At 38.5% G+C, this 16,516-nt stretch overlaps 1 protein-coding gene across 1 annotated transcript; it reads right to left on the bottom strand.

Annotated features, from left to right (window-relative positions):
• Positions 1 to 234: 234 nt before the first annotated feature.
• LOC115813866 (myosin heavy chain, fast skeletal muscle) lies at positions 235 to 10,941 on the bottom strand. The gene is made up of 39 exons (XM_030776533.1): positions 10,738 to 10,941; positions 10,501 to 10,644; positions 10,247 to 10,403; positions 10,071 to 10,098; positions 9,814 to 9,928; positions 9,640 to 9,732; positions 9,489 to 9,552; positions 9,286 to 9,384; positions 9,101 to 9,204; positions 8,531 to 8,669; positions 8,276 to 8,394; positions 8,032 to 8,181; positions 7,707 to 7,877; positions 7,288 to 7,594; positions 7,121 to 7,191; positions 6,919 to 7,006; positions 6,665 to 6,782; positions 6,305 to 6,428; positions 5,814 to 5,950; positions 5,467 to 5,722; positions 5,093 to 5,335; positions 4,783 to 4,959; positions 4,548 to 4,693; positions 4,373 to 4,463; positions 3,881 to 4,270; positions 3,663 to 3,789; positions 3,460 to 3,578; positions 3,158 to 3,354; positions 2,882 to 3,065; positions 2,626 to 2,791; positions 2,414 to 2,538; positions 1,993 to 2,301; positions 1,702 to 1,905; positions 1,441 to 1,566; positions 1,139 to 1,309; positions 945 to 1,049; positions 769 to 864; positions 481 to 612; positions 235 to 348 (listed from the first exon to the last, which is right to left on the bottom strand). The coding sequence occupies exons 1-39, from the start codon at positions 10,939 to 10,941 to the stop codon at positions 328 to 330; spliced, it is 5,817 nt and encodes a 1,938-aa protein (XP_030632393.1). The 3' UTR covers positions 235 to 327.
• Between the last annotated feature and the right edge of the window lie 5,575 nt (positions 10,942 to 16,516).

Below are 16,516 nucleotides of genomic sequence, written 5' to 3' on the forward strand. Positions count from 1 at the left end.
AGTTGTTGCCTTGCATGTTTGACTTCTGCCTGGTTTTTCTGACGGATTTTGAATCTTTTGCCAACCAGCTTATACCAGAAGTTAACACAGATTTATCTTTTTAAAAAAAAAAAAAAAAAAAAGTATATTTGAATGGTGTACTAGTGATATTGCTTTTGTAAATAACTTCTATTTCTGTTAAAGTTAAAATGTCTGAAAAAGACAATAAGGAATAAGAAAGAAAGACTTAATAACCACTGAAATGAATCTCTTTATTACTTAAGATATTTCACAAGGAGCTCATATTATATGATTCCCTGGTGAGGTCACTCGTCTAGATCTCGTATCTCATTCCTCTGCCTCTTTGGCCTGAAAAAAGGGTGTCATTTTCAGTCAAGACATGTTCACCGTATATAGACAACATCCTCATGATCATCAAATGTTCAGTGAAATGAATATGTAAAAGTTATGAACTGTCTCCTAATTCTCTTTCTACTGTACCTTTCCATGATCACGGCTCTTGGCTCTCAGCTTGTTGACCTGGGATTCAGCTATGTCAGCACGCTCCTGAGCTTCCTCCAGCTCGTGCTGCACCTTCCTGTACCTGGACAGGTGAGAGTTGGCCTGCTCCTCCTAAAGAACAAGACAAACATTTGGATAGCACTTTGGGGTGGGAATTAAAATGTTCATGGATATATGTAATGACTGTGGTACTCTTCTTTATTGTACATCACTACTCTTCATATGTGTTATGAAATATTGTTGCAGAGTACAGAGAGTCAGACTTACAGCATCCTCGGCCTGTCGCTTATAAGCCTTCACTTTCAGCTGCAACTTATCAACCAGATCCTGTAGTCTAATCATATTTTTCTTGTCTTCATCAGTCTGTAAATACGAAGAGAAAATCAGCCTGGAACTTGTCTAATTTTGAAACTGTTATTGAATGCATTGTTAGGCCTATATACCTGGTAAGTGAGCTCTTTGACTCTCCTCTCATATTTACGGACACCTTTAACAGCTTCAGCTCCTCGTCTCTGTTCAGACTCGACCTCAGACTCTAGCTCACGCACCTGTAATATCAGAGTAATATTCATTTTCATTTTACTGTATGAACCGTCTGATCCAGTTGTTCAAATGGTATTTTTTATTCGTAGTTTACCCTGGATTCCAGTTTCTGGAGCTGTTTTTTCCCACCCTTCATGGCTAAGCTTTCGGCCTCATCCAGACGGTGCTGCAGATCTTTGACTGTGACCTCCAGGTTTTTCTTCATCCTCTCCAAATGAGCACTTGTGTCTTGCTCCTTCTTCAGTTCTTCTGCCATCATTGCAGCCTATATTTTTTGCAGTGATGGATTTCAGAAGGTATTAAGGTGTACAATGATTTCTTGTGATGTACTTTAATAAATTTAGAATAATTTCCAAAATTTTAGGAGTCTGAATGGAGGAGGGGGATTTCACTTACATCAGTAATAGCTTTTTTGGCTTTCTCCTCTGCATTTCTTGCTTCTTGGATGGTGTCATCCACCTCACCTTGAACCTGGACAAGGTCAGCCTCAAGCTTCTTCTTGGTGTTGATGAGACTGGTGTTCTGTACAAGGGATGTTGCCAAATATGTTTTTTATTCAATTATTTTTGGAAGATGTCCTTTTTTCTATACCACTGTTATGGCACTGTAAACAAAGCTTTTTTGTATTGCATGTTGTACATTTGTTTTCTATTTTACCTGTGAGTGCAGCAGTCCCACACGTTCATTGACATCTAGAAGCTCCTGCTCGGCCACTTTGCGACCTCTCTCTGTTTGCTCTAAAGCAGTTCTCAGCTCCTCAATCTCTGCCTGCATTAGAGTGTTCCTACGCTCCACCATGGCAACCTGCTCCTTCATGTCCTCGTGTCCTCTGATGGCATCGTCAAGGTGAAGTTGTGCATCCTAAAATGAAAAATAAAATAGTTTTGGAGATTCTGAGAACAATGCACTTGCTAAATGGGCTTTTGTAGGATTTTTTGGAGAACCAACCTTGAGCTGTCCTTGGACATTCCTCAGATGTTTCTGTGCCTCAGCGGCCTGACGATTGGCATGGCTCAGCTGAATTTCCATCTCATTGAGATCTCCTTCCATCTTTTTCTTGACTCTCAGGGCGTCATTTCTGCTCCTGACTTCAGAGTCTAATGTGGTCTGCATGGACTCAATGACTCTCTGACTGTTCCTCTTGATCTGTTCTATTTCCTCATCCTTCTCACTGAGTTTCCTGTCAATCTCACCCTTCACTTGGTTGAACTCAAGCTGGACACGAAGAATCTTGGACTCCTCATGTTCAAGTGTACCCTGAGGAAAGAGAATTACATTGCAACAAATTGATCTGAAAACTTCTTCAAAATTCAAAAAGTCAGTTGGCTGGAATACCAAACCAATGTAAGAAACCCTGAGTCTACATCACCTCAGCTTCCTCAAGGGCACTCTGAATTTCTGTTTTCTCAGTCTCCACTGTCTTCTTTGCCTTCTCCAATTCATGAATAGTCTTCCCAGTCTCGCCGATCTGCTCAGTCAGGTCGGAGATCTCCTCTGTAAGAATGATGAGGTTAGCAATGAGTGTATGTCATGTGTGGATTGCAAAAAAAGGACTTGAATGCTGATTTCTGAATATCATACGCTGCAGGTTCTTGTTCTCTCTCTTCAGGGTCTCCAAGTGGTCAAGAGCTTCTTCATATGAGTTCTTCATCTTGAAGAGCTCAGTGCTGAGAGAGCGAGCCTCTTTCTGGGCACCCTCCAGCTCTGCCTGGCCCTCGTCATACTTCTGCTTCCATTCTGCCAGGACCTAGCAGTAGCAGTTTGTCCCATCAAAACTGCAGTTCTCACATTTTGATGTACTAACATGCCTTTGTTTAATGTCTCTTCCACTTCTTACCTTGTCGAAGTTCCTCTGCTTCTTGTCCAGGTTGGCTGCCAATGCATTGGCCCTCTCTACATCAATCATGAGATCCTCCACTTCACCCTGCAGTCTCTGTTTGGTCTTCTCCAGCGAGGCACACTTGGAGTTCACAGCCTCAATGGATTCCTCTGCATCCTGCAGACGCTGTGCAAGCTTCTTCCTGAAGTGGGGTGAGTTTCAGTGCTTGTCTTTAAACAAGTATGTATGAGTATCTGTCACTAAATATTTGTTTGAGATGTTTTTGTTATTTACTTAGCCTCTTCAAGCTCCTCAGTACGCTGGATGGCATCAGTCTCATATTTTGTTCTCCACTGAGCCACTTCACTGTTGGCTTTGGACATTCCACGCTGCAACTCAGCTTTGGCTTCCTGCTCCTCCTCATACTGCTCTCGGAGGAGGTCACAGTCATGGCGTGCAGACTGAACTGCGTGAGCAAGGGCATTTTTGGCCTGAAAAATAGCAGATAGAATAATTGTACTCAGTGTCTTGTGTGATTCTTTTTTTTTTTTTTTTTTTTACATAGGTTAGTTTTCCTAGTTTTGTGCAGTAATGACCTTAACTTCCTCTTCAATGTGTCTCTTTAGCTCCTCAATCTGTTGTGTGTAAGCCTGCTTGCCTCTGGTCAGTTGTGACACGAGTGCCTCTTTTTCCTCAAGTTGACGACTAAATTCACCTGATTAGGTAAAAAGAGATTTTAGTTTCTAATGACATTTAAAACTGGTATTGGAGGTGCTGTTCACTGCCTCTTAACACTCACCGTTCTCTGTCTGTAATCTTGCTTTATGTGCACTCATATCATTGAGTTGGCGAACATTCTCATCACTTTTAGTTTTTAGCTCACTCAGTTGGTCCTCAAGTGTTCGACACATCTTCTCTAAATTTGCCTGAAACAAGGAGAAATCAGATATATTTAGTGTCCAGTCCATGTGAATATAGCAGATTAAAAGTTTTTCTTTATGTTTTCCACTCATATACCTTTGATTTGGCCACAGCCTCCATGTTGCTACTGAGGTCATCAATCTCCATTTTATATTCACTTTTCTCCTTCTCCAGCTTCTGCTTGACACGCTGGAGGTTGTCAATCTGCTCTCCAAGTTCTGCCACGCTGTCTGCCTGCTTTTTGCGGAGAGCAGCAGCAGTGGCTTCGTGTTGCAGGGTGGACTCTTCAAGATCACGTCGCAGTTTCTGGAACTCGGCCTCGCGCTTCTTGTTCATCTCAATCTGAGCAGCAGTGGCACCGCCAGCTTCTTCAAGCCTCTCACTGATCTCCTCAAGTTCCCTGGAGAGATCAGCTCTCTGCTTCTCAACCTTAGCTCGAGCAGCACGCTCAGCCTCAATCTCTTCTTCCAGCTCCTCAATACGAGCCTAAAGTTCACACAAGTTCATCATGTGCTTTTTTATTTAAATGTATGAACTGCACAAAATGTTCAAAGAAAATCTAAATGTATAATTTTTTTTACTTTTTACCTGTAGTTCCTTGATCTTCTTCTGCAGTTGACTGCCAAGTGTTTGTTCATCCTCAATCTTGCTTAGAAGCTGACTGATCTCAAAGTCCTTCCTGTTTTGAAAAAGGAAGTACAGATGTGAATTTTTGTTTGTGTATCTGAGTCTACATGTTTTTTTAATGACCTTCAAAGGTTACTTCTTGATCTTTTCTTCTGACTGCTGTTTGTCATTCTCCAAGTCCATTATGGACTCCTGTGCCAGTTTCAGATCACCCTCAAGCTTCCTCTTGGCCCTCTCAAGGTCCATGCGGAGCTTCTTCTCTTGCTCAAGGGACCCTTCAAGCTATTGCAAAGGATGGGAGAATGATGTTTACAAGCATATTCAATCAAAACTGGAAAGACTAACATTATTTTGACTGTTGTTACACTCACATCATCCACTTGTTGTTCAAGTTTGGTCTTTGATTTAGTCAGAGTATTGACTTTGTCCTCCTCTGCCTGGAGATCATCAAGAGTCTGCTGGTGTGCCTCTTGGAGGGCTTTCTTCTCCTTGGTTAACTTAGCAATGCTTTCATCCTGAGAGGCCATTTCCTCAGTCAAGTTTTTCACCTGTGAAGAAGTTTTTTCTTAGTTAGTTTCACCTTTTACAGATGTAGCAAAAAACTGATTACAAAGGGCATCTTTGACATGCTTGGTAAAACTTGTACAGTCTACAAAGTAGTTCTGTTTGTGTAATATTTACCTTGTTCTCTGTGGCATGTTTCTCCTTCTCCACTTTAGCCAAGGTAAGCTCAAGGTCATCAATGTCTTTTTTCAGCTCAGAACACTCATCCTCCAGTTTCCTCTTCTTGGCAGTTAATTCTGCATTGATTTCCTCCTCATCCTCCAGTCTCTCTGTAGTCTCTTTGACTTTTGCCTCCAGTTGAATTTTAGCTTTGATGAGCCCCTCACATCTCTCCTCGGCATCAGAAAGGTTCTCGACTTCCTGAATGGAAACAGGATATACATTCACAAATCTAAACCCGATGACAATTCTTTCATATGAACTAAGAGCTTATATTGGGTTTTTAACAGACAGCAGATCATTTTCGTTCAAAATTTTCTTTGATTACGCACAGCTGCCACTTGTAACTGCAAATCATTTTTCTCTTGCAGAAGTGACACCATCTTCTCTTCAAGGTCCTTCTTTCTGGCTAATGCTTTTTCCAGATCCACCTTCATCTTCTCATAGTTCTCCTTCATTGCTGCCATTTCCTTCTCAGTCTCAGCACTCTTCAGAAGAGGCTTGATCTTGAAGTACAACTTCATCCATGGCCAGTGTTTCACGTTCATGAATGAGCGGATGTTGTATTGGATAGAGTAAATGGACTCTCTATTAAAGACAAGACAGAGAAGTTAGTGCACAGATGATGTAGATACATAGCAGATTTTAGTCACTATCGAACTTAGGAATGGTATTGTACCTCCTCTCCATCATTTTGACAAACTCTCTTCTCATGAGGAATCCACGGCAGACAGCCTGAGTCATGGTAACCAGCGTAGCCAGTTTTTCATCTCGCATCTCCTCAAGGGTACCCAGCAGACCAGCTTTGAAAAACACCTGTATTCAAAGTGAGAGCCTTTTAAAATGCAAACAATTCCAAAATACCTGAGCTGCTGCAAAGACACTCCTTAATCACCCGTATGTGTATGCTATGGATCAATAATTTTTAGCGTATATTTACTTGTCCTTCTCAATGGCTGTTTGGTGTGTTTCTTTGTAAAGGTATTGTAGCTCTGGACATTCTGCATTTGTTTTATTTTACTTTTACCTGAGACTGTAGCCAGAAACCGTATCACCCACATGATATGAGAGATGCCTCAACACCACGTAAACAAATGTACTTCATAGTGAATATGTTAAAAGTTGGTTTATGAAGTCTTTCTGATCATGAGTTTGATTGACCATCTTTACCTTTGTGTGTCCAAACTTGTACTGAGTGTGATCAACATCAATGGAGCCCAAAAGTTTCTCCGAGGCTTTCTTGTTGTCAATGAATTGTCCCTCAGGGATGACACTGGCATTCAAGACTTTATATCTAAAGTTGTGAAGAAAAAAATATATAAATTTAGTAAGACTAATTAGGATGGTAAATGATCTTATTTCAAATATTGGTTGTTAGTTTGATATTGTTTATTTTTTATTACCATGTATCAAATATTTTCTTTACTGATTTTTCTTCTATCAAAGAGCTACTTATTTACACAAGGGTATTATATAAGTTGTCTCTGACAGACAAGGTATCATTTTACAACATGAAGAATGTAAAGGTACCGCTGCTTGAAGTCACCATAAAGGATTCTGCTGGGGAATCCCTTTCTACAGATTCTTATACCCTCCAGTACACCATTACACCTGAGCTGGCTGATAACTAAGAAGTTCTCCATAAGACCTAAAGAGAGGAAAGAATTTCAAATAGATGTTGTGCAGATTTCTCTCCCACCATGAGGTTGATTTTCAGCTTTTGAAAGGATTTAAACTGTTGTGTGATAATGTCAGATCACTGTCTTTTCATGGTCAGTACCCACCTGGAGTCTTGGACTCATTGGGAATCAGGCAGCGCACAAAGTGAGGATGAGTGCTCCTCAGATTGGTCATCAACTTGCCCAAATTCTCCTGTGGAATTTTAAGGTAGTGTCATTGGATCCTTTCCATACTCAGTTTTTATTTTAAGTAGCATGATGATTTTTGTCAACATGATCCATATTTAAGTGAATTAAAGGTCTTCACCCTGAACAGTGCAGATACTGTCTGGAAAGAGCCACCCTTCTTCTTGCCTTTCTTGCCACCGCCACCGCCCTCTGTTGACATAAAATGCATTTTAATTCCATTATTTATATGTCACAGAAAAAAAGAGCAACAGAGACCCTGATACTTTGATTGATTTCTCAAAATACCATCAGCAGCGGCATGAGCAGCATAGAGGAAAGCCAGGAGTTTCATTCCAGATTTCTGATACAGCTGCACAACAGAGTCATTCAAGGGATCTTTGTTCTTGTCCAGCCAGCCGGCAACATTGTAGTCGACAGTGCCTGCATAGTGCACCAGGGAGAAATGGGCTTCTGCCTTGCCCTTAGCAGGCTTTGGCTTCTGGAAACATGCAGCTTTGCCAAGATGCTGGTCATACAACTTGTTTTTGAAGGTTGTGTCTGAGGCCTTGGGGAACATACACTCCTCTTCAAGGATGGAGAAGATGCCCATTGGCTGTTAATAATTGACACAATAACAGTCAAGGAATGTATTTTATTTCATATAAGACACAGAATTGTTGATGCGCTAAATGAACATGGAAACAGTTTCCTACCACTCTACTCACCTTCTCAATAAGCTCAATGCAGGCAGCCAAGTCCATACCAAAGTCAATGAACTCCCACTCAATGCCTTCTTTTTTGTACTCCTCTTGCTCCAGCACAAACATGTGGTGGTTGAAGAACTGTTGCAGTTTCTCATTGGTGAAGTTGATACATAGCTGTTCCAAGCTGTTGAACTGTTGTCCAAAATGACAGCATTAGACATGTTTCTCTGAAGCTACAGAAATAGGTTTGCTGTAAGGTGACCGTGAATGAATTAAATTAAGTAGAAGGTATGTAACAGGTTTAAGAAACAGAAAAACCAAGAAGTCACAGGTACTGGATGCTTACATCAAAGATCTCAAATCCAGCAATGTCCAGCACACCAATGAAGAACTGTCTTGGCTGTTTTGTGTCCAACATTTCATTGATGCGGACGACCATCCACAGGAACATCTTTTCATAAACAGACTTGCAGAGGGCCATGACAGCATTGTGCACCTGTTTTGCAGTTGCAATAAAAACATATTGTTTACTTTTTTCATTAACCTTTAGAACATCTGCTCATGATTGTTGGTGCTCTTTCCGAGCTCACCTGTGGAACAGTCTGCCCTTTGGTGACAAACTCATTCCCCACTTTCACCCTGGGGTAGCACAAAGCTTTGAGCATGTCGGCTGAGTTCAGACCCATGAGGTAGGCGATTTTATCAGCCACTGAAGAAAAATGATGTACATGCTTTTGAATATGTCAAATTCAAGATGTTATGCTGCCTGTATGCTATTATATTGCCTTTAAATTGATATAAAAGAAATGATAAAATAAATAAATAAATGAACACAAAATAGTCACCCTCAGTGCCATCAGGCTCAGCCTGCTCCTCTCTCTGCTTCTGTTTAAACTTCATGTTCCCATGATGCATCACAGCACCAGTCAGCTTGTAGATGCCCTGCTTTTCATCAGCAGTGAAGCCCAAGATGTCAATAGCAGTCTGGTGAAGACAGAATATGACCAACATGTGAGTAAATGGTACTAAAACATGAATGAATGGATAAATGAATGAACAAATGACTCATTCATTCATTCATTCATTCATGCTTTGAGGCAATCAATCAGTTAATCAGTTTATTGATGAAAAAATATGGTGAATTTTTGTCATTCAGTCAGTCAGTCAGCCAATCAACCAGCCATGTCTTTGTTAAGAAATATAGTGAATTTCTGTTAAAACATGTTTTGTTCTGTTAAAACATGTTTTGTTCTCAAATAGCTTCTCAAAAATAAATCACAGGTTGCTTGTAATCTTGCTGTTGACAAACTCAACCAACGGAACATTTTCTTTAAGGAGAAGGTTCCCAGCTGTATGATTTAAAATCAGACTTGTTTAAGATGGTGTTTATTTACAACTATAATTTATCCTCTTACATCGGTAGCGATGAACTCCTCTACATCATTGATGCTCTTCACTGTGATTTCACCTTGACTAATCATAGGGAAATCATATGGATTGGTGGTGATGAGGAGTCCCTCTGCAAACAGATACAATTTTTATTTTGGCTGCCAAGCAACGATAACTAACTGTAAATATCTTATTCTTGAACATGTCATACCAATCAGCTCAGGCTTGTGGCCCGTCATGAGCTGGTAGAAAATGTGGTAGCTCCTCTCAGCAGACAGCTGGAATGTTACCCTTGACTTCTCCAGGAGATCTAGAGGGTTCAGATAGATTGAAATTCACATTTCTAACAGCTACAAACAGTGGGCTGAGAAATTAACTACAAGATTTTTAGCAAATTCTGGTCTATAGACTTACATGTCTCAATATCAGCTGAGGCCAGTTTGCCAGTAGATCCAAAGTGGATTCTGATGAATTTACCCTGAGAGTGTGACATTCAATTTAATTTCAGAAACGTGTACGTTTTTTTTAGACAAATTTTGAATATGAACTGTGCACTGCTACTTACAAAACGAGATGAGTTATCATTCCTCACAGTCTTTGCATTACCATAGGCTTCCAGTAGGGGGTTGGCTGCAATGATTTGATCCTCCAGCGACCCCTACAGATGACAGTAGAATTCTCTTAAGCTTTAGTGCCCAGATATTCCATCAGATATGTAATCAGATGGGTATTTACTAACCTGCATTTTTCCTGCAACAGGCTCTGCCTTCTTCTGTTGTCCAGACACTGCAATTGTTGCAAAGTACTGGATGACACGCTTGGTGTTCACAGTCTTTCCTGCACCGGATTCTCCACTAGGAGTGAAAATGTATAAAACACTTTCCATGTAATATTTCAAACTAGTATTTTATGCAGAAATGTTTACCTAAATGCAAAAAATATTTTCCACGTATGCGGCCTACGATAGAAGATATTCAGGTCATAACATGTACTCACGTAATCAGGATTGACTGATTCTCACGATCTATGTGAAAAGGAAACAAGTTTCATGACACATATATTTGTATGTTTCTGCACATACCAAGGAATGGTGTTCAATCTATTTAATAGCAACTATTTGTATTGCGGTGATGCAATGCGGATGAACTTCCATTGTTTTGTTCGTTTCTTACCTGTGAGCATGAACTGATAGGCATTGTCAGAGATAGAGAAGATGTGGGGTGGGGCCTCAACCCTCTTTTTGCCTCTGTATGCAGTTACAACAACAGCGTCGTACACTGGGAGCCACTTGTAGGGGTTCACAGTGACACAGAAGAGCCCAGAGTATGTCTGAAAGTGTGCACGACCACAAAATTGTTTTAATCACTCTGACACATGTTTAAAAGCAGTATATAGGTTCCAAATTCTTCAATTACTGAATGCCTACATAGATCATCCATGCAGCATAACGCTCTTTGAGGTTATACAGCACAGCAGGTTCATTGAGGTGGGTCATCATGGCCATGTCCTCAATCTTATCGAACTTTGGAGGATTCATAGGGTAGATTTCATCTTCTTTTACAGTGAGGGTCTGAGTAGGGAAGAAAAAAATGTTGAAATGAAAATAAGCATGTGAGGACAACGTAACAATGATCTTTGCAACGTAACAGTGATCTTTACTCACTTTCCCACACAAAGTTTCAACAGTGGCTTTGCCACCCTCTTTACTCTTGAGAACTCCTTTTAGATACATCTCCTCCTTTTCAGCCACAAAGTACGCTGTTTTGGCATCAAAGGGTGCGTTCTGAGCCTCAATCCTCTCCCTTTCTGGCTTCCGGAGGTAAATGGCCGCCGGGCCAAATGCCTCCATCTCCGCGTCAGTGCTCATGATGGCACCTCACTAAAAAAATAAAATTCAGTATTAAGGTATGATTTTACTATGGAAGGTTTTTTTCTCATATCACTTATAAGCCATAAAATCAATTCTGAAACAACGTTGCCAACATAACTCTTTTAGTTTCATTCTTTGAGTACTGAAGACATTTGCAAATTTTGGCCAAGTGAAGAATCAAAAGTACATGAATTCCTTAACTGGTATTTTTCTTGCTTCATAACAATTCATAAGTAGGTTCTTATGCATTTAGTTATAGATCTGATAAGGTGTAAGGAGCAACCTGACTTTGTTTCATGTTAATGTCTGATGACTTTTCCCTTGAGTTTAAGAGCAGTTTGTATGATTTTGAGCTCGTGAAAATCACTCTCCTTATGAACATCACTTTCCTTTTTTTTCTGATAGTAATCTTACACTCATGGTTAATTATACTTTTCAGGCAGAGAACACTTTTACCTTGTTGGGCTCCCAGGAGATTGAGTGATGGAAGTAGACAGATTAGGATCCTAAAAGAATATTACTTTTTCAGAACTATGGCAACACTTTAAATAATCCAACCAGCTGAAAAGTCAATTATCAAGGCATGAGAGTGTCTCCCTCTAATGGTCCAACGCGTACTTTATCGCTCTCTTTTATTTAATTAAACATGGAATTTATAAAAAGTATCATAACAAAAACTAGAAAACTGAGATGAGCCCATTACAAGAATTTCATATTGGTGTTCATAGACAATGTTCATGAAGTCAACCCAAGTTGCTCACCTTTGATGAGTGCCTACCAGTACAGGGATAAGTCCACTTCTTCTTATATAGACCCATGAGTGTCCACTCAGCAGAATGGGCTTGCTGTATTAGGTTGTGTGTTTTCATTTGGCGATGTATTTTTTTTCCTGCTATGATTTACACTGCCAGCAATTTTATTTTTACGCCTCACGTATTCAGCATTTCAATGGGTGATTCTTCATTAGTTCAGCATCCGATGTGTTGTTTGTCCTTGTTTTCATGCCTCAGATGTTTACAGAAATCTGCCTTGCAACCCCATAATGTCTAAAATATCTTAGGGTTAGGGTTAAAAAAAAAAAATTCACATCATGGACTCTTGGATACTTTGAATCAGAACAGTCAGTGTAAGAGTAATATTAATCCCCAAGGTTCCTCTTAAGGAAGTGAAAATGTGTTGTTTATAACAATTAATGTTTTTCATATTATACATGTATACTTTAAGGATCTTTTACATATTTTTGTTTATTATTTTTCAGCTGCAGAACATTTAAACTACCAGTGTCATGTTTCTCACTTGAGTTCAATGAATCGTTTTAAAGGTAATGATATTTGGCAATGAAGTGGAGCTTAGTTTAGATGTGGAGAAGCACTGAAATGTCACTGGTTTAATATTACAAGAGCACTGCAGGATTTATATTGCTGAAAAATGAAGATCAGGGAGTGCCTGTTGCATCCAATTTGAACTGATTGCTTTATACGAATGAAATATTCTCTACAGAAATTTGGCATTTTGCATGCTATTGTATGAAGCAAGCCATTGGTGAGGAAATATTTGTTTGTGTTGCAAATTGTGTTCAAAATCCTCGATGAAATTTTATGGAAAACCTAGTAAATTGTATGTTTTTTCTTATGAATGTCTTCAGTGCCAAAAAGTGTCGAATATTTACTCTGTGTAAAATCAGGAGTAAACTGTTTCCTAAAAATTTCAGGGGCTATAATATGAAAGAGTCTTAAGTTGAAATTAAGAAATTAGGTCGGGAAATCTCATGCTTTTTTTTTTTTTATCTGAATACAGAATTACAAGATACGAAGTACCGCAGTGCATCACAATGAAAACAAAACAAACAGGAAAAAAGAAGGAAAGAAGGGAGAAAAAAAACCCATAATAATAATAATAATAATAATAATAATAAGAAGAAGAAGAATAGTAATAGTTAAATAAATAAATAAAATAAATGCATCCTTCTTGTGTGTGTGTGTGTGTGTGTGTGTGTGTATATATATATATATATTAACATATAAAGGCTGGGAAATCTCATGCTGTTTTAACCCTCAAACATATTTTTACCACATTCACATGGTGATACCTATAAATAATGTAACATTTGTTGATTATAAATTTCAGTATTGATTCAGTGAAGATCTGACACACACAGCAGGTACCCTTTCGTTAATGTGATGAAATTTTAACAAGTTTGAAAATGACAGTTGGTGTTTTAAACTCTTTGTTTTTCATCCAGAAACCACACCAGCCAACTAATGAAACAGGAAGCATCAGTGAACCTTCATGAACATTTTACCCATGACTTTATGACAATGTATGTTGAAATGCCACCATGTTTTGGCATACCTTTGGGCCTCTTAAGAACAAATATTACACTCCGCTGATCCACTGATTCAACAGAAGAAGTAACACAGACAAACATGTCTTAATCATTTCACTGCACATATCATATATTTTAATGAAGGACAGTATGTGAAGAATAGAAAGGGATGCAATGATTGAATCTCAGTACATAAACCCCTTATTACAGCTAAAATGCATGCTTGTAATTAATGTGTTGCAAATAGATAATTACCAGTGGACATATCTTCAGATTGATCATCCTTCACCCTATACTCAACAAAGAGTAATGTACACATGTGGATTTATGGCTTAGTGCTTGTTTTCCACAGTAAAGGATTGTGGTGGCTCTGTTATGTTAATTGCACACATTTTCCTAACATGGTTTACGTCCACTCAACCCCTAGTAAGAGAAGGTAAGTACTGATGAGTAAAAAATCGTTCTAAATGATCACCTTCAGGATGAAACATTACTGTCATGACAATACACTAAACACCAACTGATCTCTCATTGAAGAAAGTTGCATTTCAGTGCAGTTCCTTAAATGTGTGGAATCTGTGCCAGCATTCGTGTGAAGTCATGTCTTTATTGCAGATCTATCCAGTCGTTCAATTAGAATGAAAAACTCTTAAGAGATTCCACAGTAAACACTCAAAAGCATTTGAATGCAGTCCTTATCTAAACCTGTTGCTTTGAAAAGTCAGCTTCCCTTTGAATCACTTCCATGGTAGGCTAAATTACAAGCAAAGTATCTATATTTATTTTCATGGCTAGGACTTAATTCTGTGGTTGCAGATGCCAATATTGAATGCTCTAGCAGTGACCTAAAGCATAACTTCTGACTGAGATTATTTTCAGTTCTTTGGAACAGTCCTCAAGTGATCATGTTGTGGATGTTTAAAGCAAGATTTATCATCTTGAACCTGAAAGTTATGCTGAATGTGAAAGATGATGAAGCACTGGCAAGCAAGGATTTGGCAGTAAAAAGTTCAGAATTGGCCATGTGTGATTAAATAGATCTGTGAACGTCTATAAAACGCTGTTAGATGATAGCTGCACAGTAAAGGGCCTTATTTGGGTAAATATAAATATAGTTACTTGCTGAGCTCTTTCCAAAGAACATTGCTTAGAGCTGGGTTTTTTTTTCAAGCAGTGACTCTTAGCTTAGTGTGTCACTATGATCTGATGATTACTATGAACGGATGTTAAAGTTGTGACTTGACTGTTCTGCGCGTTTGAGTAAGTGGAGCAAGCAATGAATTTTCATTTGTTTTTAAATGAACATTTTCTGATCCTACTGGCTCAACCAGAAAAAGACAATAAAAAAGAAAGAAAGAGAAACCTTTTAATTTTGTCTTTTCTCTTTCTCTTCCTCATTGTTTGATTTGGATTGTATATTCTATTCTGTGGTAGATTGTTGATTTATAAGACCATGTAAAGATTGCAACCTATGTTGATTGGTGGCATTTTAAAGTTGACTTTCCTGATAAGGTATAATCATTTTTAGCCCATGATTAGTTCCATTTTTTTGTATATGAATCCATTCAATATCATGTATTTGTTAATTCTTGTGATGACCTGGTCGCTGTTTGACAGCCGAGCACAGGAATCAAACAGATAGATTTACTTAATGCTTTGCAATTTCACCATCTTGGTAACATTCCCTTTTTTTTTTTTAGAATTTTGTAACCTTGGATGTTTAAATTGTTTTTGCATTTTAGTAGAGGCTCTCACCTTGTGCCTAATCAGCTACTGTTGCTTATGGTTTTGCATCTGATCAACAGAGAACAGAAGACAGAGAAGGCAGTTCCATTGAAATATTTTCTTTGATGGTTTTTAGTCTAGGGATAAGTATTAAGTGTACCATTTGAATGTATAAACTGAGGCTTTGAAATATATCTGTGTTGCAATTTGATGTTTTCATACATGTTTTAAAGTAGGAGCTTTCATGGACCACTGCATAAAAAATATTCATCGTATTTTATTCTGTCATTTGGATGAATTTTTGCTTGATTTTCAGTGGCAGTGAGTTGTTGCGATGAATTTTCTGCTCCATTACCTTACTGCCTTGGGCTTGCCTTAAGGCTACAGAAGTGTATTTTACAAGTAAACGATTCAACATTAAACAAAACTTCACAAGTGTGTGTTTGGGTTTAGAGTGAATTGGAAATTACAGGGGTTTCACACTGTAGAACTCAAGGCATGTACAAGTCTTGACACTCAATACGAGGCACTTATGCCTGTTGAGATTTCTGTATATACTGTTGCACAGTGTTTCAAACTATGTACATGCCCTTGCAAGGTGTTGAGCACTGACACCCTCTATACAGCAAGATTCAAGAGCGATTATTTCTCTTAAGACACACAAGAAATGGGACTTGGTTGATAATTCTGAACTCTTCACTCCCTGTAATTGGATAGTGTACAGAGAGTGTTCGAATGAATTTCTGCATCTGCTTTCTTGAAGCACATCGCCTATAGATAAGGACTTAGTTTCAGCTTTTTAGGGTGCCTGTGGTGACAAAAAAGTTTGAATCTCTGAATTTCAACTAAGGTTGTGATCATTTTATGAAATTGTGCCTTACTGTTCTTTGGAAACTGTACTCTGTTCTCCATAAGCAGCTGAAATTAGAGATGTTTGTAAATATATATTAAAGATCCACAGCTGTTTTAGAGTGTGTTTGCAAAAATGCCATCTGTTTTTGGTGTTCTTCATAAGTAATTCATTCTCCATGGAAATAATGTCATGCACTCATAGTTTGAAGTTAATTGTCTCATTATGAATAAATTCTTCTGTCCAGAACGTTAAATATTGCTTGTAATTGGGAGAAATGTTGGATGTGGAAATGATGATTATGGTTTTGGACTACTTTTGAGAGATAACATTTATAAATTTAAGTTACATTTTTTGAATATTCAAAGCTATTTCTGAGTAATTGTTAATCATGATGTGGTTCTGCTTCAGTTGTTTTTCACAGATGTTGAAACATTTGTTTTGAATTGCTTAAATATTTTGTATACAAACAATTGTGTACAATTGCTAGTTTATTTGTAAAATTGCTTCTGTTTCTTTTGATGATAAAATCGTCATGAATGACTTCAGCACACATATATAGAGAAACACTTGAAAAATACTATCATGAAGCACTTTATTGACTTAGAATATTTCACAGGGAGCTCATATTATATGATTCCCCGGCAGTGTCACTCGTCTGGATCCATCAC

This window comes from Chanos chanos, chromosome 6 (assembly GCF_902362185.1).
Source record: "Chanos chanos chromosome 6, fChaCha1.1, whole genome shotgun sequence".
Lineage (NCBI taxonomy): Eukaryota > Metazoa > Chordata > Actinopteri > Gonorynchiformes > Chanidae > Chanos > Chanos chanos.